The following is a 26,690-nucleotide window of genomic DNA, read 5'->3' on the forward strand; positions in this document are numbered from 1 at the left end:
GAAAATGCCCGAAGGTTCTGGAGTCCCCGAGTTCTGTTAAACTCCTTGAGTTTAAACTACATTACTGAACTACTGGGTTATGATAATGTGAGCATTATAGTACTACAAATGTTGCATTTTCACTGAACTCTATATTTAAAATAAGTTACTCTATCAAATTAAAGTTCAGTTAAATTCAGTTTACTCCATAAAATTAAAGTTGACCCCTTTTAAAGTTTTTAAACCTGGCAAAACCACTAAGTCACTGTAACACTTAATTCTGGAGAAGCTACTGCTGTACTTAACAAAATGTTATAAATTTCTGTTTGTTGGTCATGTTAACATTCGTCCGCCATGTCCACAACCTGTTGCCTCCCCACCCTGACACGCACAGCTGTTGCTTAGCAACCAACCCAAACACAGAGACAGCTCATGGCTTCATTCCTGGAGAGCGAGGTTGTAGTTTTAGACCCTGTCAGCTCAGCGCTGGTGGACAGGATCTCTTTCTATGCAGCACTGGAGGAGTCTCGCATGACAGGGAGGAAGGTTTGTACTATTGAACTCTCTCTGTAAACAATAACGGGGTTTCTCATGATATTCTGGGCAGACCTGAAAGCTGTATTGAAAATCCTTCTGTGATTCATCTGCTGGACTATCTCAGCATTAGATGCTACTTTCTCAATTTATCTCACTTTTCAAATATTTTACTGGAAACATATACTGTGGTGTTTTCATATTACAATGAGGCCTTGCTAGTTCAAAAAGAAAATGTGTGCATGAATGTGTACATGCACCCACAGAAGTGGGGGAGGGTAATGCGTTAGTATGGTGTCTAAAGAACAGGGTGTGTGGACAGGCAGAGCTGTTTGGGAGCAGGGGTGTGTTCTGAAGCAGTGGACCTGCAGGAACCACGCACTCAGCATTTTCTAGGGTTAGTTTTAGGGTTTTGTTTTATTGCTGATAAGGGCACAAAGGCAGCAGGTCTCCTGGAAATCTCATGCTGTGAGTAAGCACTGAGGGAGTAAACATCTCAACCTCAGCAAAGCTTAACCCCATCTTAACCCCATCTGAAACCTAGCAAAGTTTAACCCCATCTCCTGAACCCCATCCTAACCCCTGCAATGCTTAACACCATAATTTTAACCCCAGCTCTGACAGCATGGGCCCTGCAAAGCTGTGCTCTCAGGGCCTTAAGGACAAGATCTCAGGCCACATGAGGAAATGTTTTGTCTAACTAAGAGATCAGAACTGGCAGAAATATGCCTTAACCGTTCTTGAGAATATATCTAACCCCAACACTAACTGTAACCCTTAACTGTTCTTGAGAATAAAAACAAAGAAAAAAGGCATCTACTGACCATGTGCTATTCATTTTATTCAAAACAAAATGTTATAATTGTAGCAAAAGTATTATTAAATATGTTTGTGTTTGATTCTCTATCTCTACAAAATATGTTACAGTATTTCCATGACCACAGACTCTTTCATATAACATCACATATTCCATCTTTGGTTATATTTGTAACCCTGAACCTTGAACATTCACTCTGATTTGATGTAAAATTCACACAGATACAAAACAAAAGAGCTGTTCTTCTGTTGTTCTATTGTTCTATTTTTCTGTTCTGGGGTGAGTTTCCCGAAACGTTCGTAACGCTAAGTACTTCGTATATGAGGTTACGAAGTACTTAGCGCTACGAACGTTTCGGGAAACCCACCCCTGTTCTGTGCATGGCATCTGTGATCTGTGCAGGGTTTTTAGAGCTCCTTTGTTTTTGTGGGTACCTTTGCTCCTCCTCCTGTTTTATTTATGTAACTGATTTGTATAATTGATACTATACTTTCACTCAGCAAGCTCTTCTAGATCTCCCAATATCATCTTTTAGACATTAACTCCCACCTCACCCCACCTTCCAGATTTTCCTGTTACATCAGATTATTGCCATTGGACATCTGCCTCATGGATTATCGGAGAAACAAAACCTGACACGTGAGCTAATGCACCAAAAATTATGAGTTACTGCTAAATGTTGCTTAGCAGACAATGTCACCATAGCAAAGACAAACAATGCCTGACAGCGTATTCTATGAATTTTGCATGTACAATATAAGTGAATAATTGGTTGTTTCTTTACTGTACCTGTTATGAATTTGTAGGGTTTACATACATACATACACATATACATATACATATATATATATATATATATATATATATATATATATATATATATACATACATTAATATTAGTCAGAGCACAGCTCATTTTCCTAATTAACTGTGGTTTTGCTGTTTCTGAAATTGCAATATTCAGGTCACTATGAGACGCTGAACCAGAAACTGCAGAGGCGTTGCCGTGGTGACAGCATCACAGGGCTGCTGCTGCTGTATCCAGCCTGCTTTCTACATATAATAGAGGTTAAAGGTTCAAAGTTAAAGATTGGGGTTAGAGGTTAAAGGTTATGGTTTGAGGTTAGTGTTAGGGTTAAAGGTTATTGTGAGTGTAATCTTTCAACACATCATAGAGGTTAGGGTTAGAGGTTCAGATTAGTTTTCTAAACATCATAGAGGTTAGGTTTCTACACATATATAATAGGGTTGGGGTTAGTGTTAGGGTTAGAGTTAGTTTTCTACACATCATAAAGATTATAGCTAGGTTTCTACACATCATTAAATGTTAGGGTTAGGGTTAGTATTAAGTTAGGGTGAAGTATTGGTCCATAATAACAGGTAATGTATTTCATATTTGTGCTCTATTTTTTTAAACAATTTAATATAGCCTCTTGGTCTGAGTACAAAACTGAATTAATTATTTCATGGCAAAACGTGTTTCTCAAGCAGTTCAAACAACTTTAAAGCTGTAAACGACCATAAATCATATCTCAGAGTTATTTTCAGAGTTATCAAGTAGTTTGTAACATTTTGGTTTTCCTTTTTTCTTCCACAGTGCTCATCTGAGGGACTTGTGTCTGTTCTGGAAGACCTCAACAGCCTGCAGGAGGACGCTGGCAGGTAAGAGACCCCAAGCTCAGTGCTGTGTTTACATGAAGAGATCCCAAGTTCAGTGCTGTGTTAGGCTTAGGGTTAGAAATCAACAATCAACATCAACTCAGGAATACCCTGGTGAAATGTAAGCAGAGACTGTACTGATGAAATAAAGCTCACGTAAACTCAAAATATTGAGCAAGTTACTGCACATTCACAGCTTTCACAGTCTTTCCATATCCCACAGTGACCTCAGAATAGAACCCAGACTGCTGCTGGTGTCACATGACCTTCCCAGGAGGCTTTATTGCCTGTGGACCTGTATGACCCTGAACCCTCCGGCCACCAGTCTCCCCAATATCTCTGCCCCCTACAGTACTCACCAACTTGTAAGCCACATACTGGATCTGGCCCTACGACTGGGCAGCTACCTGCTAAAAACCACAAAGGTGTGTATTACTTTAGCAATGCTTTAACCAAAAACACTAACATCATTACAATAAACAAAATCTAATAAGGTGGATTATATTGCACCAAATTATCCAATCCCCACAGGTCATCTTTTTTGTTGAGTGAAGTCCTGTAAATACTATACATATGTACTGTATGTATAATACATATGTATGTACTATACATATGTACTGTATGTATAATACATATGTAATGTATGTACTATACATATGTACTGTATGTATAATACGTATGTAATGTATGTACTATACATATGTACTGTACATACTATACATATGTGATGCAAGCAAAACTAAACATTCAATATCAATCAACATTTTATTTATACAGTTATACAGTCGCACTTTGGGTGGATTGTTTGGAGCAGTTTCAAGTGTGACTGAACAGGCCGATCCTAGAATGACAATCTCTTCCACACTGCAAGCAGATGTAGTCAGTGGCTGATTGATTACTCTGATATCACCTCTGATATCACCTCTGTGTGCAGGGTTGATATCTCCTCAAACTTTGAAAGACCTTGTTGTACTGCTTGCAGCCAAATGGAGAGCACAGATGCTCTTACAGACGTTTTTGTATCGCAGTTGAGGTCTTCCAGTTGGACGCTTCCTATCCAGTAGCTCCCCACAGAGTAGAGCTTTCGGTATACGGCCATGTTCCATCCTCACAATATGACTGAGCCAATGCAGGCATCTCTGCTTTAGATTTGAATCTTTGTGTGCTCTGTCAGTTTTTGTTGGTCCACACTCTTTCCTCCAGTCTGGACATAGTACTGGATGCTTTGCCGATGCGTTTGTTAAGCTCGGAGTCCAGAGAGAGTGTGTGGGACATAGTAGAACCAAGACAGACAAAATCATGGACAACTTCCAGTACATGATTGGAGACGGTGATCCTGGGAGGAAGTTCTGTGCCCTGACGCATGACTGGCATTTTCTTGAGGTTGATAGTGAGTCCAAAATCCTGAGGGGCACTGCTAAAACAACTGATGAGAGTTTGTAGATCTTCACTGGTATCGGTGGTGATTGCTGCATCATCGGCAAACAGGAAATTGTGCAGCCCTTTCAGCTGGACTTTTGACTTTTGAAAGTGTTCTGTGTGACCTACTGCAGATGTAGATGCAGCAGATCCCCCACCCAACTGTCACTGAAGCCAATACATTTGGATTCAGTAGCGTCACAGGAGTTGTCAGAACATGACTGCACCAAGACATTAACTGCCTTAAAGGACTTCAGCTCCTGATTTGACTTCGAGGATTACTCCTGAAGCCTTTTCCATGCCTAGGATGAATGTATCCACAAGGCAGCAGAGGTTTACAGTTTTCCTTCTGGAATACTTACCTAGCAAAAAGGCTAACAGAGAGCTCAACACCACAGATCCGATGGCTCTGTGCTTATGGATGCAGATAGCTTCTTTACTCTGTGCCTCATTTACTCATTTTCAGCCTCACTCTTGGGATGCTCATCTGTCTCTCTCTGCTCCAATGTGTCCTCAATCTCAGTACCTCCAACTGACCATTCTTCCTGTTCATTATGTGCAGTCATATAAATATGTGCAAACAATAACTCGTCCCCTATCTGAATTCTCTGGCTCTATCTGACTTTCTGCATGAGTGTCTTTCTTTTTGTGTTATGTCACCTCTCCTCCTTAATTTTGGAAAGAACTAAAGAACAAAAAACAACTGTCACACTACGATGGGGACATCTGCATTAGTTAGCTATTTAACTAGCTAGTTACATGTAGCTAGCTATAACGTACTTCATATGCAACACATTCTCAAAATCACCAGTCTAGATGACTGTTAGAATTATACAAGTAATGTAACATGCACAAATGTACAGTTTTGACAGATATTTTACTCATCTTTATTTCTTCGTTGTTGCTCTCTGCAGATGAGTAAATGGCTAGCTTTCTACTTCATGAGGGGAAACGTGGTTTACCACCTAAAAGGGTCTGACAGCAAACATGTTGCCAACTCCTCAGGATGGAAAGTAGCTATTGGCTGTCTTAAAAGTAGTTGAAAGTCACAAAATTACGTAACCGTTTTAAAAGAGTAGTTAAATGGGTCTGAATACTCGCTATATACATATGTATTGATATTGTACTATCCTTTCTCTGTTAATTTTTTTATTTAGTCTTATCAAACTATACTGTAGACAGATGCAAGAAACAAGAGAACTAGTCAGAAAACTATTTACAATGATAAAAGGAAATAGAAAAAAAAGAAACAAGAATCATCCATGGATGGTAGATAAAAAAAAAATCAGTTTTCACTGAACTACAAATCCCAAGACTATATCCAGATGTCACCTACAGTTTGCATAAATGTATATTCAACAAGAACCAGGTACCCTAACCCTAACCCTGTGTATTCTACAGGGGCCGGGTACGAAGCCTTCCCTGGAAACAATAGTGGAGGAAGTACCTGATCTTTTCGTCCCACAGGACATTGTGATTTTGCTGCTGAAGAGAGAGGATCTCCTTAGTCCTCTTCAATATCTGCAGGCTTACCACAGCCCTCACAATGTGCAGCTGGACTCAGGTACACAATTCCCCATACACAAGTATGTCACATTTTTGATGACTGCATGTGATATGATGTTAACACGTTACGTGCTTTGCACAGTATGTTTCGCATAATGAACACTCCTACTAAAAGCCTTATTATCATCAAAGATCAGCTATTCCTACTTAATCTCAAATATTAAGTAGGAATACTATCTCAATTAAATTTTAAACTTATAAAAAACACACTGCTTTCAGATCAGCCTAAAACAGTTTTAATTTCTGTCATAATAACAGTATCTTTTCTGTCAAGCATACAAATTTGAATCTACAGTTTTACTTCTTTTGATACTTGTAATGTTGAACTGGACTGTATTTTTTATGTTTTGGCAGATCCTGTTTGGCATTCATTGGAATATCCTTCCAATCAACTTAAAAATCACCACAAATTTCATATGAATAAATAACAGCATTTGCTGGTAATAATTGTCAGTTTGTTATTTGGGAAATCACATTCAAACATGATTATATCTCCTAATTTATATGAGATATGCTTAATAGTTTGGGATTTCTAGGATTACAAAAGATTAACGAAAAAAAAAAAACACTCAGAGATGGTCTAGATATTCTGCTCCATTACAAAGTCAAGGTTAGCTACTGGTTTGGCTCAGACTGTATTGAACCACATGGGACCAATAAAACAAACTTAATGAAAGACACTTTCAAACAAATATAAATAAAAGTACATTTTTAATTGGGCTTTGTTGTCTATCCTTTGAAGAAGAAAAAAAGGAAATTTATGAAGAGATTGTGTATATTGTGTTTGTGTGAGAGGTTTGTGTTTATTTTTTTACATTTACATTTTATGGCATTTGGCAGACGCCCTTATCCAGAGCGACTTACATTTTTATCACATATTTATACAAGTGAGCAATTGAGGTTAAGGGCCTTGATCAGGGGCACCTCAGTCATGGCCTCAGGTCTGGGAGTCGAACCCACGACCCTCCGGTCACAAGACCAGTTCCCTAACCACCAGGCCATGACTGCCTATGATTATATATATATATGTGTGTGTGTTTGTGCGTGTGAGAGGTTTGTGTAATATAAACATATAAACCTCACACACACACACACATGTGTGTGTGTGAGGTTTTTATGTTTATATGTTATATGTATATACTGTACAGTGAGGAAAATAAGGTTAACACTCTTACACAATTTTCATCTTAGGTGCATGTCCACTGTGAGAGACCTAATATAAAAAAATAGATTAGGTATTCCAATACTTATTTGTAGCAGTAACACACAAATAAATTATTTAAAAATCATAATTTTTTTAGAGTATGTCTCTCAGTATGTCTGATCATGATTTCTAAGTGGGAGAACTTGCAAAGTCGTATTCAAATACTTATTTTCCTCACTGTATGTGTATTTTATTTGGTCCCTTTAGTTTTTTCAAGCTACAGTATAAAATCCTTCAGATAATCAAAGTACATTCCATGGAAGAGGAGAAGAGGAAGAGATTAAGCACAGACACCATCACTTCTTCCCTGTACAAATGCAGGTGACATGTCTGTGACACATGGTGTGAGCTGCAGTGTTAGGGTCACTCCCGCTTATCACACCCAGGCATAGAAAGGCTGTTGAGTAGAGAAATTGCACAGCAAAAGCTCCAGTGTTGGATTAACATTTGCATTGTTTTTATAAGTCCAGCTAGTCACAAATTAAGACTCTAAGAGCTAAACACTGGGCTTCTTGCTGTGTGCCTTCTAAGTTTACCTACTAGGGGCAGTGCTGCTGGTAACACTGAATAGATGTTCCTCTGGCTGGTGGCTTTTTAAACTTTGTATTGTAAATACTGGACCATGACATGATATACCACTCTTACAGATCACACCTGTTTTGACTAATAAGGGCCAGTGTCAGTTATCTACATACTACAGCTTCTCAAGTGTCACTGACATTCAAAACATTGAATTCCTGTTTTGAGAGTTAACTGCACCCCCTTGTGGAAAATCCTTGTGCCACTAAATGTGCACATAAGTAATACTCCTGGACTAGTATGTGCTTTGCAGATTAAAAAAACACTACACGGCCAAAATTGATTTGGTTTTGAAGCTACACCCATTGCTATGAAGCAGTAGACTGTGCAAACAGACAGAGTACTGGCATGTGTATCATGTAATGAACTCTACATCACTCACTTCACAGTTCCACACTGCCTCGGAAGCAACATCAGCACAAAAGAATGGTGCCAGGAGCTTCATGAAATAGTTTTTCATCTATAGTAAGCTGCACACAAGCCTAACATTACTATATGCAATGTCAAAGAGTCAGCACTGTCAGAGTAGTCTGACAACAACATCACAATCTGATGAAAGAATCCGGTTTTGGTGGAACACTACCCTAGAGTTGGGGTTAGAGTTAGGGTTTCAGTTAGGGTTTCTTTGGTTAGGAAAACACTACCTACCACAATATAGTTCCAACAAGAAGATTGGCAGGAGGGACAACATGCTGGGACATCTCCATGGTGTTAGAGTGAAATGTCCAGCAAGCCCATTTAAGTGTGATGGGCAGACGTCCACAGACCTATGGCCATACAGGATATGTACCTACTTATACATTTTAACTTAATTTAAAAAGTTTAAGAGGGCACATATATTTGATCTTTAAACAAATAATAAAATGGTTGAAATCAGAGCATGTTTTTGATCATCATTTATATTTAAAATAAAGGTGTACACCAATGCCATTTCCCACTGATCTTAATGATGGTAGATTCTACCAGCAATATTAAACTGGATAATAGCAGACAGTATACCACTGAACATATTTACTAGTTCTTATCACATCATGTTTTATCAAATTACAAAAATCTGCAGAAATTCTCCATGTGCAACAAGCAAGTGAGCTGGAGAGAATGTACAAGAATCAGATCAGGGTAGAAGATCAAAGGACATTATGGAGATTCCATGAAACTGGCAAAGAACTTTTGCTCAACAGACACCACCCACATCTGTGCTTTACAGTATAAGACCATGTAACAGAAGCTACAAACACACATGTACACATTGATTTGCTAATCAGATGTAAATCCTGAGCTACTGAGGCATGCTGTGTTAACGTGAAGGTCTAACGTGGGACACACGACATTACCATGACATCACACTGCAAGTTTAATACCAGTGCAAAGAAGAACAAATCTGCTTTGTGGCAAAATATCCTATTCATACTAAAACACCACCAGTGGTGTATGTATATACATAACAGAGTTCATGTTTTTTTTATAAATAATTTCTATATTTCTCTTAATAGAGTATATACACCTTTTTGTAACAGAATATGTACATAAGTATTTGAGTTATAGATGAGTTCCATGAGAAGCACTTATTGGCATGGGTTATATATGAATCTGGGTTTATGGTTAACCCTAGAATTAGGGTTAATCCTAACCCTAACCCTTATCCAACATTTCTCCAATGACAAATATTTTATCTCAATATTTTTCAATTACACACTGAAGTAAATTAATTACATTCTGCCTGGTGCATTTGTTTCCAATTACATGTAAAGTTTACCCTCACTTCTCATTAACGGTAACCCAACCCTAACCCCAACCCCAACTCTAAACCCAACCCAAACTCTAACCCTCACTGAGCACTTTCAATTGATTCCTCCTATCTGTGACCCAGTGGATCAGAGAACAAAGACCCCTTAATCACATTTCATCAAAACTGCAGTTCCATTATGAACTACCCTGGTGAGGTAGTGCCACTCCCACATGTCCAGCTACATTCTGAGTGAAGGGCTTTCTACAGCAGCGGAGAGAGCATCAAGCACTGACACACTGCTGCTCTGTATTCCTTTAGGATTGAGATTGGGATTAGAGAATCTGCTTTAGAATTATACACCACACACTCTCTCTATCAAGTCATATCTATGGGTGAGTAATGCATGTCATTGCCTCTAATACTAAAAATTATTAGACAATAGACAATACACCAGCATTCAATGTGTGACAGAGGACGAATATGCTATAATATTGCTGTCCATCTTAAAATCGGAAACTCCTGTCCTCTCTGACATAGTGATAATACAGGACTGAAAGATCACTCAGATCCACCCATAAGTATACTTTGTGTCTTTTCTCCAGTAAGAGCATCTATGAGTGTTACAAGGGTTAGGGTTAGGTTAGGGTTTTAAGTTCACTACTCAGTGACATACTTGAATCATCAGTTTGTATTTCTGGTTTTGGCATGATTTGGAAAGTTGGTTGAGTCTGTAACAATGGAAGAGGAACGGTCTGTCCTAGAGGTCTGAAGTGCAAAGTCTTTAATGCAAGAGTTGGGTTTAGGGTTACCTTAACCCTACCCCAAATCTAAGTCTACCATTATGCTAATCTAGGAAATGTATGATTAATCAAAAACCAATCCTAGTTATTAGGGTTAGGGATTAGGGTTAGGTTCCAAGCTATGCAACAAGCAGAGCAAAGAAAAACACCTCACTTTCAAGTAAAATTGTTAAATGTTCATTAACAGTTCAAGGCAAAACTGCAAAATCTCACATAAGGCAATTAAAATATATAGGAGTAGAATACAATAAACTAATAAAACAAGTGAGCAATGCACTACTTAATGGAATTTACACTGATCAACTATTCTCTTCATTTTCGGTGTAGCAGTGTTTTCTTAGCCAGTACCAGCTTTATATGATGCAGTGACCAGGTATAGCAGTGGAGTGCAGAAAACATTTTGTGTGCAGATGAGACACAGTAGACACTTCCAGAGAAGTGGAGGGATGTTTGAGTTAGGGTGGAGCCTAATGATGTCATAATGCAGTGCTCTCAGATTCCTCCCCCGAATCACCAGTGCTGTCAGGCATTGGCACAGACATCCTGATGGCGTCATCAGTGTCGTCGCTGTGACTCTCCTCCAAATGAATGTTGTTGACAGGATCATCCAGGCTGCAAAGAGAATCTACACCAGCAGAGAAAAAAAATAAAATACACACACACACACACACACACATATATATGCGCCATTCTAGGCAGAGTGTACTTTAGCAATACTTGTACTTTAACAATCTAATTATTGATTATAACAAACTCTGATGCTGCCGGTATATCGAATTTCAGGTTGCAAAACATTTTGTAAGTTTCAAAACTACAAGTCTACATTGTTCAGATTGAACAGGAAAATGTGTGTTTTTCCATGTTAATAGTTCTCAGGCTTTACTGAGGCTTTGCTCTCTGGCTGGAATGCACTCGGTGAATAAATGTGAAAACATAATGGGCAAATGACAATAGCACATGTTATAAAGCACATAAATGACTTCCAGAACATACAAGACAATGATGCCATGCATGGAAGGCAAGACCAAGCAGGATTACTGCAGCACTATAAACCAAGACACGTATGTATCAGTGACCAGAGCCCTCCTTTTGGAGATACAACTTCCAGTAGAGCCTAGTTCCTTTACCAGCTCTACAACACCATATCTCAATAATCAGGTGCTTCTGGAGATTCTAGGTTATGTAAGCCGCACTGGGAGTAGAGGAGCAGAAAACAAAATTATATGGGAAGGGAGCGATCTGGTGACTACTGGTTTTATGTAACACTTATAATCCAGCTATTGTTGGGCATGCACAGCAGTACGAGGACCAGGCGTATTAGTCTGAATGCAGCAGACATCTGGAGATGTGATGTGGTGGAGATCTGAGCTGTGTGTACTACAGGTGGTCCAGGTGTGGTAGTGTGACCAACACCTGGAAAACCTGGAGAACCTGCTTACCCTTCTCACTAAACCATTGGTGTCATACAGCTGCGAACAGACAATACCAGTAAAGGAAGAAAATCAGAAGAGTCCAGCACGACTGGAGGCCAACTGCAAAGGGTGCAACATACTAAGGTCTTCATCTAATGAAGACACAAAAATGATCAATGTGTTTTAGATACTGCTGCTTCATACTGATACATTCTGTAAACACTAATCATCAAACCTCTGAGATACAGCTGACAGATCATACCATTATTATGCATCACTACCCTACAGCCATTCAATCTTGTATGTGGTAAAGAGCACTTCTCTGTTTCACTCACACACACACACACACACACACACACACACACACACACACACACACACACACACACACACACACACACACTGACATACTTTGATAAAAACTATAAATGTATTCAAGTGAGGTAGCATGACTACATTATAAACTGAGTAATATCCTCCAAAACACCCGGATCAGGCTGTGTGCTTTACCGGTGGACACGCTGTCCCCTTGGGACAGTCCATCCAGCAGGGCAGACGCATGCGGCTCCAGAGGCTGGGGGCTGGTTCCTGGCGGAGAGCTTGGTGGCTGAGGTGGGGGCAGAGAGGGTCTTTGCCGAAGGGGTTTGGCGGCGGATCGGGTCTTGGGGGGAGTGCCTGCGAGTGAGGGAGGTGAAGACAGGGCCGAGGGACTGCAGGTCTGGGCACTGGAGGCCGCATGGCTGGGTGAGCTGATGGTAGCGTAGCCCTGCGGGTAGCTGAAGCCGTACAGAGTGGGTGTACTCGGTGGCGTGGGTGACAGGCTCAGAGGAGAACACTGAGCAGGAGGGAGTTCTGTTGCACTGTAAGTGTGTGGGGACTTGGGTAGGATCGACACCAGTTTCTTTCCTGTGGTGGTGGGGGAAGGGGTGATTAAAGTTACATACATGTAGTACTGCATTATTTTTTCTAATTTTTATCATAATATAAATGTGAATACACATATACTCACCCACATCAACCCATACCCCAAACAAACAACTTGGTTATGTTATTAGGTCATTCATATTTTAAAATGTTCAAACAATATTTATGCACACATTTAAAACCATTTTAGCGGTTAAAATTTTTAATCATGGGACTGGGAATTATGGACTTAGCAGGGGGTTTATTTTTGACTTGCCATTTGGTTAAAGTAAACATGCACTCATAACTTCACCCAACATGCACAGAATGAAGACGTAGGAAAGAATACTACAGTTACAACGGTACAGCATCTCTACAACGGTACTGCATCTCTACAACGATACTGCATCTCTACAACCGTACTGCATCTCTACAACCGTACTGCATCTCTACAACCGTACTGCATCTCTACAACGGTACTGCATCTCTACAAAAGTACAGCATCTCTACAACGGTACTGCATCTCTACAACGGTACTGCATCTCTACAACGGTACTGCATCTCTACAACGGTACTGCATCTCTACAACCGTACTGCATCTCTACAACCGTACTGCATCTCTACAACCGTACTGCATCTCTACAACGATACTGCATCTCTACAACGATACTGCATCTCTACAACTGTACAGCATCTCTACAACGATAGTGCATCTCTACAACGATACTGCATCTCTACAACGATACTGCATCTCTACAACCGTACAGCATCTCTACAACCGTACAGCATCTCTACAACCGTACAGCATCTCTAAAACCGTACAGCATCTCTACAACCGTACAGCATCTCTACAACGATACTGCATCTCTACAACGATACTGCATCTCTACAACGATACTGCATCTCTACAACCGTACTGCATCTCTACAACCGTACTGCATCTCTACAACCGTACTGCATCTCTACAACCGTACTGCATCTCTACAACGATACTGCATCTCTACAACGATACTGCATCTCTACAACCGTACTGCATCTCTACAACCGTACTGCATCTCTACAACCGTACTGCATCTCTACAACGATACTGCATCTCTACAACCGTACTGCATCTCTACAACCGTACTGCATCTCTACAACGGTACAGCATCTCTACAACGGTACTGCATCTCTACAATGGTACAGCTTCTCTACAATGGTACAGCTTCTCTACAACGATACTGCATCTCAGATTTCTTGTGACAATACAATTTAAAATCCAGATCAAATATTTTATGAGAGGTGATGCATGAATAAATTATGGAAATTATCCAAACAGCCAATATAGCTTAATCATTTAGATATATATGCAATTTTAAATCATGCATTTATTTTTTATCAAATAATTTTTGATCAAACTTAGATTTTCCCAAAAAGTATTCCCAAAAAGTATTTAAATTTTTTACAAAAACAATATTTGTAATATAATGTTTAAAAAAACGTTATTGAAAATAATATATATCTTCAGCAGCAATATATTTAAAATACATGGATGACTGAAGTATTTCACACTGTCACGGTACGGCGGGCCCCCTACTGGTCGCCCCCGTCTACAGCAGCAGCTTGTCCTGTGGGTGTGGTGTTATGTTCGTCCCTCAGGTGGGCGGAGCCCGCGATTCGAGACACCTGATGGTCGTTTGTCTGTCTATATATGTCTTGTCTTTGTACCAGTTGACCGCTGGTCATTATATCCTTAATTCGGATCTATTGCACGGGTTTTAGGTTTGCACACTTTATATTAAACCACCCTTTTTCCCTGAGACTTGGCGTGATCGCTTCCTTTTTGTTGCTCACACCTGCCCGTCACAGAATAACCAGCCACTTTCGGAAGCCGCCAGTCTCCTTTACTTTCTCCTTCGTTCGTGGTCATGTCTCGTGGTAAGTGTTTGTCTGCGTGGTGTTTGTATGTTGTACATTCCGTGAGAGAGTGAGCTGGGTCGGTCTCCACTCGTCCCGCCGTGTTTAACTGCTTGTTTGTCTAGTGTATTGTGTGTAACACGGCGAGGACTGGAGTCCGTTACCCCCGTAAGGCTCCTCTTTTCACGGACATGCATTGTGTTTTTGTTGTAGTTTGTGTGTACAGCGGGACCGAAGTGTGCTGCGCGCACACGTTTGAATGGTGTGCGTGTAAGTCGCGAGAGCCTCTCGTCATTGTCGCCTCGCTCTCCGTGTTGTCTGTTGTGAGCGACTGCGAGCCGGAGAGGCGCGTCCCTGTAGCCGTGATGCGAGTATCACTCGCTTTTGTCGCCTCGCTCCCCGTGTGTTCCGTGTTGGAAGTAGGGAGCGACTGCGAGCCGGAGTGGGTGCGTCACGGCTTGCAGAGCGCACGTGTGTGGGTCCTGTACATTTGTCTTTTGTTTTGTCTTTTCGTGTTCGTTTTGTCCTAGCGTGTTGCGTGATTTGTTTTGTGTAATTCCACACATGCTCCTCCCCCGTGAGTGTGTGTTGGGGGTGGACCAGTGATGGTCCCGTGCCACGGGGAGTGGCACGGAGGGCGTCGCTCCTGAGGGAGGCCCTGACCTGGAACGTGGGGGTTCTCCTGAGCCGGTGGAAGTCCCCTGCTGAGACGGAGACCCCTCCCCCATGGTAGGGGGATCAGGGTAAGTGCGCGTTTGTGTTATATGTTGGCACCGATGTGTTGTGTTGTCTAGTGTGGTAGGACGCATGGTCCTCCCACTTCGGCGCCTTTGTGATGACATGGTTGTGCAGTGCTTTGTGTGCAGGTTCCTGGTGGCGAGAGGCGGCTCTCCCGGACAGCGAAGGGTCTCCCGATAGAGACCCTCCCCTTCGAGCTCGGGGTGACCAGGGTGTTCCTGTGGTGGATTTCCCAGGGCCCTGGTCTCTGGTGCTTCTGGGTTGGGTGGAGGAGTCCACCTTGCGATGAGTCAACCCGGGAGGGGTTGTCTCCCCAGGAGCCCGGGGTGACCCCTAGCAAAGGGCAGGGGTCAGCTCCGAGAGGTAAGGTAGCCGGGAGCGGTTAGTGGGTGGAGTAGCCGCGCCCCAAGGAGGCACTCAGGCACCAAGGACGAGTGGGGAAATGTTGAGCCCCGTCCGCACACCATGGGGGGGGCTAAGCGGCTTAAAGCCGGTTAGGGCGTGAGGGCCCTGTGACCGACCGGGGCGTGGTTTTGTCTTGTTGACGGCCCAGTCGGTCCAGGGTCCCGCCCAGGTAGGTGAGCTAACCTGTGTTTGTGTTGTGTTACAGCTCCGGGACTACAGGGGGTGTCCCTTGTCCCTGCCTGCCTGTCCCTTTGTTTTGTGTGCTGCCGCTGTAGGCCGCACAGCCGGTGGAGGGGAGTGCGGCTTGGAGGGGGGATCTGTCACGGTACGGCGGGCCCCCTACTGGTCGCCCCCGTCTACAGCAGCAGCTTGTCCTGTGGGTGTGGTGTTATGTTCGTCCCTCAGGTGGGCGGAGCCCGCGATTCGAGACACCTGATGGTCGTTTGTCTGTCTATATATGTCTTGTCTTTGTACCAGTTGACCGCTGGTCATTATATCCTTAATTCGGATCTATTGCACGGGTTTTAGGTTTGCACACTTTATATTAAACCACCCTTTTTCCCTGAGACTTGGCGTGATCGCTTCCTTTTTGTTGCTCACACCTGCCCGTCACACACACAAATGCATGCACATGCAAATCCAGGGAATTACCTTTGCGGAATATGTGGGGGTTCTGGTCAAACAGCTGCATCTGTCCACCAGAAGGCGATGTTGTCTGAATAAAACTTTGACCAAGTACAGGCGAAAGCTCCATGCACTTCAGTGCACTACTTGCAAACACAAACACAGGTAAACACTTGGTGTAGTTAAACACATCTAGGACACAGGCAAAAAGACCTACAAAAGACTAAAAGACTACTTAATGTAACAATAAAATAGCAATTATTGCTCTAATTATATAGTTTGTAATTGTAATAAATAATAATTAGAATAATAATCATCATGTCCATAAATGCATTTTTTAACCTATATTCATCAATAGCAACCCACTGACACAAAATTTATCATTGATCCTTGTTTTTTAAGCTTGATCCAGAACTGTGGTTCCAGAACTCACTGTGGATCTGAAAAAAACATTAATGGCGTTTCTTTAGACATGCACCTGTGCAGCTTAGTTTCATTTGTTCTGGTATGTGAATGAATATATGTTTGAGCTAATTACCCCACTTATAGTTATCAGACAGAATCTGACTAACCCAGTAACAACAAGCAGATTATGTTTCAGTTGATACATAATGGAAATTATCATATTTTAAAAGGTTTGACAGAGAACAAGCAAATGATACAACATGCATCAAACTTCTACTGCTCACTCTGAGTAACTCGTAACCGAATGTCTCATGCAGGTGATAATGATTCATTCAATTCCTAAGGATTGCTTACATGATAATGATTCATTCACATCTTAAAGAGTCATTCAAACTAACGAGTCAGTCATTCTTATGCATATCCTAATGAGTCAGTCAGTCGTTCATATGCATATCCTAATGAGTTCTGATTATAGTGTGCAAGTATAGGGGACCCATTCCATAGTGGTACATGTCAGCCCAGTCCACTGAATTATGTACAGTACTGCCTTCATATAAACAAACATACAAATACCTGTATAAGATGTAAGGAATTTAATCAGAATTTAGATTTGGAATTTAACCAAAGATGAAAACAGATGTTTTAGCAATGGAAGTACGAGCTTTGTCCATTTGAGCAAGGTGAGCATGTGGACCAACATATACACAGAGCACTAGATTCATGAAATTAAACAGGCAGCTTACACAGTGCTCTTAACCTTTAACCTTTCATGATTGTGCTGTTGCTTTAGTGTCCTATTTCTATGGATATTTATAGTGAGTTTTTACTTTCACTGAAAGCTAAGTGTGCTGGGCATGGATGTGCCACTACTAATCCTGGAATAATAAAAATATGGAAATAAAACATTTGAAAAATATAAATCTATTTTGGAAATAGGAAGAATATATGGTTTAGATTTAAGGAAACAGGAAAGACTTAGGGTTTAGGGTTAGGGTAAGGGGAAAAAAGGGTTTAGGGTTAGGGGAAAAGGATGCATTTAGGGATTAGGGTTAGAGTTAGGGGAAATGAAGAATTTAGGGTTAGGGAAACAGGAAGGGTTCACCTCAGATGGTGCATTTGTACTGCAAAGTTTCAGTCACACAAGATGTAAAAAGTGTTGATGCTATAACAGCTACAATGACACTGGACCATGAGTGATTTAACATCAGCAGGCACCACATTGTTGCTGCTGCAAATGAATATCAAGCTAGTGAGGAGTGAATAGAGAACAGACAATGATGTCTAGGGACTTATGAGAGGTTAGGTGACTGGGGACTAGGGTTTCTTACCTGGTCCTATCATTGCTATTAGGGGATCGAGTTGGGGAGGGGTAAGGAAACACCTCTGCAGGCTGCTCTGTGATTTGTGGATCAGAGGGAGGGGCAGGAAGCTGCACACTCGGGGGTGTGGAAGAGCCCTTTCGAGATGTGGAGGAACCTCTCCGAGACACCCATGAGGTGTCCATCACACGCATTCCCATACTGTAACGCCATGGAGACAGCCAATCAGATCACTCAGACACAGAAGGCACAAGGGCAGGCTATCGTTCCAATTATTTTCATGTTAAGGTAATGGCCAGTCAGACTGCTTACATGCACATGCTGCTTCAAACCAAATGTCAAGGATGGAACAAACATGTCAAATGAACTTTGTGTGAAGATTAAAACACCATTATACCATCTAGAATCTCACATTTATAACATGGCACTGTTGTGTACGAGAGTACACAGTCACCACTCCTTACCAGTTTACCAGTTACTGTGTACATGGAGTCACCACTCCTTACCAGTTTACCAGTTACTGTGTACACAGAGTCACCACTCCTTACCAGTTTACCAGTTACTGTGTACACAGAGTCACCACTCCTTACCAGTTTACCAGTTACTGTATACATGGAGTCACTACTCCTTACCAGTTTACCAGTTGAAATTAGATGAGCTTAAACTAATATCCCTTTTTAATTCCATACTTAAAACATGTCACGGTCACAGCTCCGGACCCTTCCCTGTGGGCGTGCCGCTACGTTGTCTGCGTGCTGTTATGTCCATGTTTGTAGTTCCGTGGGTGTGGGTCGTTTGTGAGCGTGTTCGTAGTTGCACCTGTGCCTTGTCTCGAGATCATGAGGGTTTGTGGTAATCACTTATATAATGTGCGTTCGCGCAATGTCTTGTGCTCGTCTTTGTCTTGAGTCCAGGCCAGCGTGAGTGATCCTGTGTTTGTGTGCTTACGTTTTCGTTTTGGACTCCACGTGTTTTGTTTATTAAACGTTGTGTGTTGCACCGTGTTACGCTCGTCGTGCCTCATTCCTTCGAGCGTAACACATACTGCTTCTCTTTGTCTTTTGAGAACAGATAACTATGTATGTGAATATTGTGTCATATACAAGTCTGTGTATACCTCATCTAGAGACATGAGCAATGGTTGGGGGAATTATTTGTTTACTTACTACACCTATTGTACAACCAACACGTGTAATTAAATTGAACTTAAACATTTCTCAAACAAATCAGAACCAAACAAATCAGAACCAAAAACCCTCAGCTGTTGAGACTTAGCAATGGGTTGCATTTCTCAAACAACTATTTCACACACCTGTAGATGAATAAAATGAGCTGATCCATTGGGCAGATGGAGTTTAGAGTTAGGGTTAGGTGAGCCCTGATGACTTAAAACAGGAAGGGCTTGAGGGGGAGGTGCAATAACTCTGGAATAACACTAATAGAGACTTCAGTAGTGAAAGTAATTAGGGAGTTCCCATGTCCAGTCAGAGGGACACCAGAGGAGAGAACAAAGTCAGAAGAGTGAGAGCGAGAAGACAGAGTGTCAGTACCTCTGGAATTTCCTAATGCTGCGTTAGGAGGAGAAAAGGCAAAGCTTGAGTTAAACTGCACATTGCAGTGCTGAATGAGGCAGGAATATGAGCTCTCTGGAACTTTCTGCATTCTGTACAGGTAGAACATTACAGGCAGATGTATTAAGGGCAGGTCAGAATCGGAGTAGATAACAGACCACTTCCAGATGCTTGATGTATTAAGATCTCACTCAGTGACACCATATTCCAGCAAGACAGAGACAATGTCTCATCGCTGCAGTGCCAATACGCTTCACCCCTGTGTGGCTTAATTCTACTCACCCATTCTGGACAATGTGTCATTTAGTACTAGATGAAGGCAATATATGCTTCTCATAATCAGAACATTAAACACATACAGCTGGAATGTTAGCAAAGCAAATGTGAAGAGTACTAATACTAATGAGTACTAATGCACTCATTTCTAAAAGTGTGAAGAGGCAATGAACTGGTACAGAAACACTAATTAGGGCAACAATTTTCTATAGTCATAAAGCATCTCAAAATTAGCTGGTTATCATATTAAACTCTAATTTAAAACTGACACGTTGGTTCTTTCAATTCTTTCCAAATGTTAAAAACACTGCACATGAATAAAAATAACCACAACTACAGTTCAAACACTTCAAGGGTCAGGGGTAGGCCTAACCCAGGCCTCTGAAAGAGTTCTGAGAATTCAATCTTCAAATTAAATATTCACCACTTTCAAACATAATTAATACTAACAAATTCAAAATCCAGTTCAAAAAGGCCACATCTTATAAAGTTTAGACTGTGGCTGCCCAATAATTCTAATGCCGGTGTACAATGTGATATTTCAAATAGAATTATAGATGTGACATGTACAGGGCTTATGTGGAAATCTGTATTAGACTACATTAGACATGTGGACTGCACATCAGCCTTGTTGAAATGGCATTTTTGAATCTAAAATATCAGTCTTCATGTACCTGGCTGGAGACAGCAGACTTAATGAAAAGTGACTTGTGAGGTAGTGGATTTTTATGGCAAATAACTTTCACTTATTTTATAATCATGACATTTTTCTTTTTTAAATGGTTCATGTACAATCTACAGCTGAATGCATAGGAACAAGATCTGGCTATATAGGCTCTAAAGAGTTGTTATTGGGTTATAGGGTATTGTTATTGGGTTACGGTTAGGTTATTGTTATTGGGTTACGGTTAGGGTATTGTTATTGGGTTACAGTTAGGGTGTTGTTATTGGTTCAAGGTTAAGGTATTGTTATTGGGTTCCGGTTAGGGTATTGTTATTGGTTCAAGGTTAGGGTATTGTTATTGGGTCACGGTTAGGGTATTGTTATTGGGTTATGGTTAGTGTATTGTTATTGGGTTACGGTTAGGGTATTGTTATTGGGTCAATGTTTGGGTTTTGTTATTGGGTTAAGGTTAGGGTATTATTATTGGGTTAAGGTTAGGGTATTATTACGTTAAGGCTTTAAACAGTAGCAGCAAGGAGCCTTAAAACCCATCTCACTCAGGTTAGTGTTAGGGTTAACAAGTCTAGGTCTAGGGTTAGGGATAGGGTTAACAGGTCTGGGGTTGGGGTTAGAGTTAACAGGTCTAGGATTTGGGTTAGAGTTAACAGGTCTAGGGTTAGAGTTAAGGTTAGAGTGTTTTACTTATCTTTAAATAAAAATGTTGAAACATTTTCATCACCACTGTCTTTTTTTAAGTAAGAAATTATATAAAAATGAAAAGGAGAGGAATGCTGTCTTACCCATCTTTCTTGTAAAATTCAAGCATCATGTTGTCAGTAGCAACACTCAGTGGGCGTCTCCCATGTTCAAGATGCCGGCGATCTGAGTGGTCCAAGTCAGGGGAGGACATTGAGCTGTAGTTGGCATTGTGATTGGTGTGCACAGGACTGCCATAGGTTCCTGTTAAATTAAACTCAATCTCTTATAGAGAGTGAGAGAGATAGACAGAACAATTTATAAAATCATAATGCTAACTACCAAATAGCAAAGATCCAGTAAAGACTACAGGATATTGACTACATGTGCTAAGTGGACATACATAAATGTAACCGTGTATAAGCAAGCATAGGTTAAACTGATAAATTTATGAATGTCATTGGTCAATATGTTAGTCACCTCCAGGGAAGAACCAATCAGCATGCTGGATGATGGGTTCAATGATTCTCACAATCTGTAGTGACAGAGTGGTCATCATATCACTAATAGTCCTGAAGAACAAAGAGCACAATGATGGTCAGAGGATAAAAGGAAAGATGAAAAACAAGATCAAAATAATAACATCCAGCCCTAATACTATTGCTGTCCTAGTGTGTTTGCACTAGTGACCTGAATACTGAATGTGGATCTCACTCCTCAGTGTGAGGATGAAGGTAAAAACTGAATGTGGATCTCACCCCTCAGTGTGAGGATGAAGGTAAAAACTGAATGTGGATCTCACCCCTCAGTGTGAGGCCATAGCAGGTTGGGGCCCAGGACGATAGCCATGTTCCCAGCACTCATCTTATTAACATCCTCATACTCACTTAGCTTGGCAAGGAACTTTATTAAATACCTATCAGAAAAAGAAACATGTTTATAATTACCATACAAAAGAAAGATTTTGCTAATGTATCAAAAATAAAAATGAAAGTAAATATATCAAATAAATCCAACACTTTACATGTTAAAATATAAAAATCTTAAAAAATTAATGTAAAATGTTTTAAATTATTACATTTTACTACATTTTGTTACATTGCATTTCATTCACTGAAAGACACGTCATAAGTGATGATGTATATATAGTACGGTAAAATATTTAACCTAAGAGCAGTTCCGAACATTTTATGAATTATATACAAATACACATGGATATGAATAAACAAGCCTCAGGTTAAGACTGTTAAGACTAATGGTCTTTGCTGTAGTCTGATGTGTATATTAAACATTTTATGAGTGTGATTAGCATGGAGGAGACAGTTAACACACAAAGGCCTTATTTAGACAAGAACAAATTCTTTTCTATCTGAATTAATCTGAGAATAAGTCCAACCACTATAGGGAGTGTTTGCTAATAGAAGTTTGAGTAAGCTCCTCCCATGGCAATGCAGAATGGTGTAAGCTCCTCCTACTATATGGCAGTATGGTGTAAGCTCCTCCCACTCTGACATATTTTAGTGATGTGTATGTATCCAGTATAATTATCATGTATGCATGCAGCTCCTGAAAAACAACCCCACAAGTACCATTCTCCTGGCAACCGCCAAAAACCAGACTCGTCCATCAGATTGCCAGATGGAGAAGCGTGATTCGTAACTCCAGAGAACGCACCTCCACTGCTCTAGAGACCAGTGGCGGCGTGCTTTACACCACTGCATCCGACACTTTGCATTGCACTTGGTGATGTATGGCTTGGATGCAGCTGCTCGACCATAGAAACCCAAACCATGAAGCTCTCTGTGCACTGTTATTGAGCTAATCTGAAGACCACATGAAGTTTGGATGTCTGTAGTGATTGCCTCTGCAGAAAGTTGGCAACCTCTTTGCACTATGCACTTCAGCATCCGCTGATCCTACTCCGTCAGTTTACATGGCCTACCACTACATGGCTGAGTTGCTGTCATTCCCAAACACTTTCATTTTCTTAATAATACAGCTGACAGTTGGCATCCTATCACAGTTCCACGCTGGAATTCACTGAGCTCCTGAGAGTGACCCATTCTTTCACAAATGTTTGTAAAGTCTACATGCCTAGGTGCTTAATTTTATACACCTGTGGCCATGGAAGTGATTGAAACATCTGATTCCAGTCATTTGGATGGGTGAGCGAATACTTTTGGCAATATAATGTACAGTATGTAGGATGTCTACACTGGTAGACCCAGTTTGTCAGTAATGTAGGGATTGTGCATTCTGTAGTGCTGGTCTGCTGAGGAAGGGACATGTTTACATGCACAACCTTTAGATGTCTGCTGAGCTGTTCGTGAGTCTGCAAAGAGGAAACAATTGCTGGCCACACTGTGGCACTGTAGAGACCAGCAATGGTCTTTGGCAATTAATAGGTTAAAAAGTATCAAAGTAACAGGAAGTAAGCAGGTTAATTACGTTCTTACACAGACATTAAGACCAAGATATGATCCTCTACATTCATTTATAGCAGAATAAGCTCCCCCCATTTTGACACAGAGGTCTTTTCACTGTAATTTACCTGAAGTTATTACTGTTCACTCTTGGCAGTTTCTCACACACCAGCAGCAGAGCCTGCAGACGCTGATCTTGCTCCTGGACACTGTGGTGGGAGAACAAACATGGGTTCTACAAACAGCTACAGGACTCTTCAAAGTAGTGTTTAATGACTGGACAAACTATCAATGGGAACATTTATGCACAAATCTATAGATGTGCCCAAAGCAAAATGACAAATTACAAATGTCAGCCTGTGTCTGGCAGATGGAAATCAGATTTAATTGCCTGTTTATGGGTACAAAGAGCAGATGTTCTGTGATACCTGCTTTAAGTGTGAAAAATAATTATGCTAAATCTAAATAATAATAAAATCACGTACAACAAGCAAGATCACACTGTAATACATCTTAACTATAATTATACACATTAATGCGCATTCATTTATGGAATCGTCATGGAATTAGACATTTGTTTCCTAATTATCCAGTAGTCCAGAAATATTTATAGTCTAGAAATATCATTTGGCTACTGACTTGGATGCTTGTATCCACTCATCATAAAGTACAGAGGTCATCAGTGGCTCAGGAAGCTCTCGCAGGTATGATTTCAGTGCACCTGGAAAGCACAACCAACAATGTCAGAGTTACGGTTGTGTCATGGTTTATCACAATGTACTATCTGGAATTGGGTTAGGTAAGGGTTAAACGTGTATGAATTCACAAACATTTACATAAGCTAATGAAGAAAATGTTTCAAAATATTGGTATGATCTGATATCTGCCCATCACAAGTAACATTAGGCTTATGAATATTCTGTAGCTGTTAGTACAGATGTTTTAAGCCTGCATGGCCTACATGGTAAATGTATAACCAAAAATAAATAGCCCAATATATTAATGACACAGCTGATCATGGTGACGAAACTCAACATAATCCTCAAGGTGGCTCAAAAAGGCTGGGTTGGTGTATACTGTTTGGAATACCTTAAAGGTGCCCAAGAATGCATTTATTTAGCATTTTTAAATTGTTCTGTGATGTCCAAATAGAACATTTGTGACTTTGATCACCAAGATTTTAGTAGATGATCAGTTAAGTCCTGTGGGGTCTTCATTGATCACACTTGTTTTTTCAGCACAACCCAATGGTGCTTAGTTGGATTGAGATCTGGGGAATTGGGAGGCCAAGTCAACACCTACAATTTTCCTCAAAGCAGTCCTGAATTTTTTTTCGGTGTGGTAAGTCACATTAATATACCAAACGCAGCAGCAGCCATTAGATATGCAGTCATCCTGAATGGATATACTTTGTCTACTATAATGTGTACATAGGTAATATGTGACAAAGTGACATCCACAGGAATGCCCTGGGATTCCCAGCAGAACACCACCCAGAACACCCAAGAGCATCGCACTTCCTCTACCAGTTTGCGTTCTTCCCATAGTGCATCCTGGTGCCTCTTCCCCAGGTAAGCAACACACACATGCACACACCTGTAAACATGCTGTAAAATGAAATGTGCTCATTGTTGGAGCTTTCAGTAGTAGACAGATTTATTTGCATGTTGTCGGGCATAGATACCAGAAGCACTGTGATGCCTGCATTCAGGAGTGTGAAAAATAAGCATGGGCCTCTCCCTGGTCTGAGGAGCCCCATATACAGCAAATGTGTGTGTGTTCTGTGTGTTAGACCACCTTTCTACTAAAACCTGTATGGACCATTTCTTCAGTTTGTGCTGCAGTTGCTCTTCTGTGGAATCTGACGAGTCAGGCTAGACCTCCCTCTCCACACACATTAATCATGGCTGAGTCACTGGCTCACAGGTATATTTTCTTGTAATCCTGGTCTGACAGGTCTTGGAGTCCTGGTGGACAGCTCTATCTTTCAGTAGGCGTTGCCTTCAGCCTCTGCAAGTTACCAGTTCCCTTCTTAGCAGGTGCTTACATACCTGCACCTCATTAAGTTTGTTGACTGGTATTCCATGTCCTCCATATATCACCACGGTCTGTGACAGCACTTTGATTGAATCTTTCACATTGCCCTATTCCTTTCTTCCTACTCTAGTTGATTTTTGTTTGGTGTCTATGCATGTGAACTTTATAAAGAGGTCTTGGGTCTGAAAAAGTACTACATGAATGCAACTGTCAAATAGGTGAAGCCAAGGAGGACTGAGAATGAGCAGCAGTGTGGTGGAAGCTCACCAGCGATGGCGTGTGGGTCGGTGGAGTACTCCTGCACATCTAGAACACCACAGTCCAGTGATGCCTTGAGCTTCTTCAGTTTAGATGCTGACGGTGCCACACGGAAAAGCCCCTGTAAGAACAGTCACAAATATACAAGTACCCAGTGAACATGGGTCCAGTGGAGCACCTGGTGAACATGGGTACATTTCGAGCACACATTCATAGTGTTTCCATACTAAAAGTTGTACTTGTGATTGCAGCTAACACATTATTTAGTATCCAGGCCTTCTGGGTATTCATAACTCTTTGAGGGGTCACACAAGAAGATCTCATAAAACAGGTGAACATGGGTCCAGTGGAGTACATGGTGAACAATTAAGTTCCCCTCAAGCCCCCCTCAGTGGTTACTGAGGGTCTTGAGGGTTTTGGGTTTCAGCAGTACACCGATGCTCCCACTCACTCTAAGGGTCACATTCTGGACTTAATTTGCTGCTCAGGTGTCTCTCCTCTCGACCTTACAACTGATGAACTCCCAATAACCGACCATTTCCTCCTCTCATTCAATGTCAGTCTTTCGATAAATGTCACCAAACTTCCCCGTCTCATTTCTTTCCGTAATATTAAGGACATTAATTTGGATTCTCTCTCCTCCAGTATTAACTCCATATCTGACACTCATCACCTAACCACCCCCGACGATCTTGTTGCTCACTATAATACTGGACTTCACTCTGTACTTGACTCACTAGCCCCACTAAAAACTAAGTCTGTAACTTTTACAAATTC

At 41.1% G+C, this 26,690-nt stretch overlaps 2 protein-coding genes across 11 annotated transcripts in view; one reads left to right on the forward strand and one right to left on the reverse strand.

The window, feature by feature from the left end:
• The first annotated feature begins 400 nt into the window (after positions 1-400).
• Positions 401-6,578, forward strand: tex47 (testis expressed 47). 2 transcript variants are annotated; one of them, XM_077000505.1, is made up of 7 exons: positions 401-525; positions 1,897-1,969; positions 2,295-2,398; positions 2,928-2,992; positions 3,195-3,414; positions 5,810-5,972; positions 6,329-6,578. In XM_077000505.1, the coding sequence occupies exons 1-7, from the start codon at positions 412-414 to the stop codon at positions 6,400-6,402; spliced, it is 813 nt and encodes a 270-aa protein (XP_076856620.1). In that variant the 5' UTR covers positions 401-411; the 3' UTR covers positions 6,403-6,578. The 2 variants fall into 2 exon arrangements, with proteins under 2 accessions (XP_076856620.1, XP_076856621.1); XM_077000506.1 differs by having other exon boundaries at positions 3,213-3,414.
• An 81-nt stretch (positions 6,579-6,659) lies between these two features.
• The window catches only part of LOC143510783 (rho GTPase-activating protein 44-like), a 54,662-nt gene continuing 34,631 nt past the window's right edge, over positions 6,660-26,690 (reverse strand). For 3 of the 9 annotated variants that reach the window (XM_077000499.1, XM_077000504.1, XM_077000497.1), the window contains exons 11-20: positions 25,923-26,034; positions 24,258-24,339; positions 23,747-23,827; positions 21,998-22,111; positions 21,676-21,767; positions 21,300-21,480; positions 17,998-18,189; positions 16,292-16,410; positions 12,209-12,604; positions 6,660-10,911 (exon numbers count right to left, since the gene is read on the reverse strand). In XM_077000499.1, coding sequence (XP_076856614.1) covers positions 10,763-10,911; positions 12,209-12,604; positions 16,292-16,410; positions 17,998-18,189; positions 21,300-21,480; positions 21,676-21,767; positions 21,998-22,111; positions 23,747-23,827; positions 24,258-24,339; positions 25,923-26,034 — 1,518 coding nt within the window. In that variant the 3' untranslated portion in view covers positions 6,660-10,762. Of the gene's footprint in view, positions 12,605-16,291; positions 16,411-17,997; positions 18,190-21,299; positions 21,481-21,675; positions 21,768-21,997; positions 22,112-23,746; positions 23,828-24,257; positions 24,340-25,922; positions 26,035-26,690 lie in introns of all 9 variants that reach the window. The other 6 variants (XR_013130082.1, XM_077000502.1, XM_077000498.1 and 3 more) reach the window with 6 other exon arrangements.

Source organism: Brachyhypopomus gauderio, chromosome 3, assembly GCF_052324685.1.
Source record: "Brachyhypopomus gauderio isolate BG-103 chromosome 3, BGAUD_0.2, whole genome shotgun sequence".
NCBI lineage: Eukaryota > Metazoa > Chordata > Actinopteri > Gymnotiformes > Hypopomidae > Brachyhypopomus > Brachyhypopomus gauderio.

What these genes read in the sequence shown, in the direction of transcription:
- tex47 (XM_077000505.1), top strand. Translation starts at nt 412, where the DNA reads ATGGCTTCATTCCTGGAGAGCGAGGTTGTAGTTTTAGACCCTGTCAGC. An exon ending in CTCGCATGACAGGGAGGAAG is followed by an intron (nt 526 to 1,896) that starts GTTTGTACTATT and finishes CCCACCTTCCAG; the next exon opens with ATTTTCCTGTTACATCAGAT. An exon ending in ACCTGCTAAAAACCACAAAG is followed by an intron (nt 3,415 to 5,809) that starts GTGTGTATTACT and finishes TGTATTCTACAG; the next exon opens with GGGCCGGGTACGAAGCCTTC.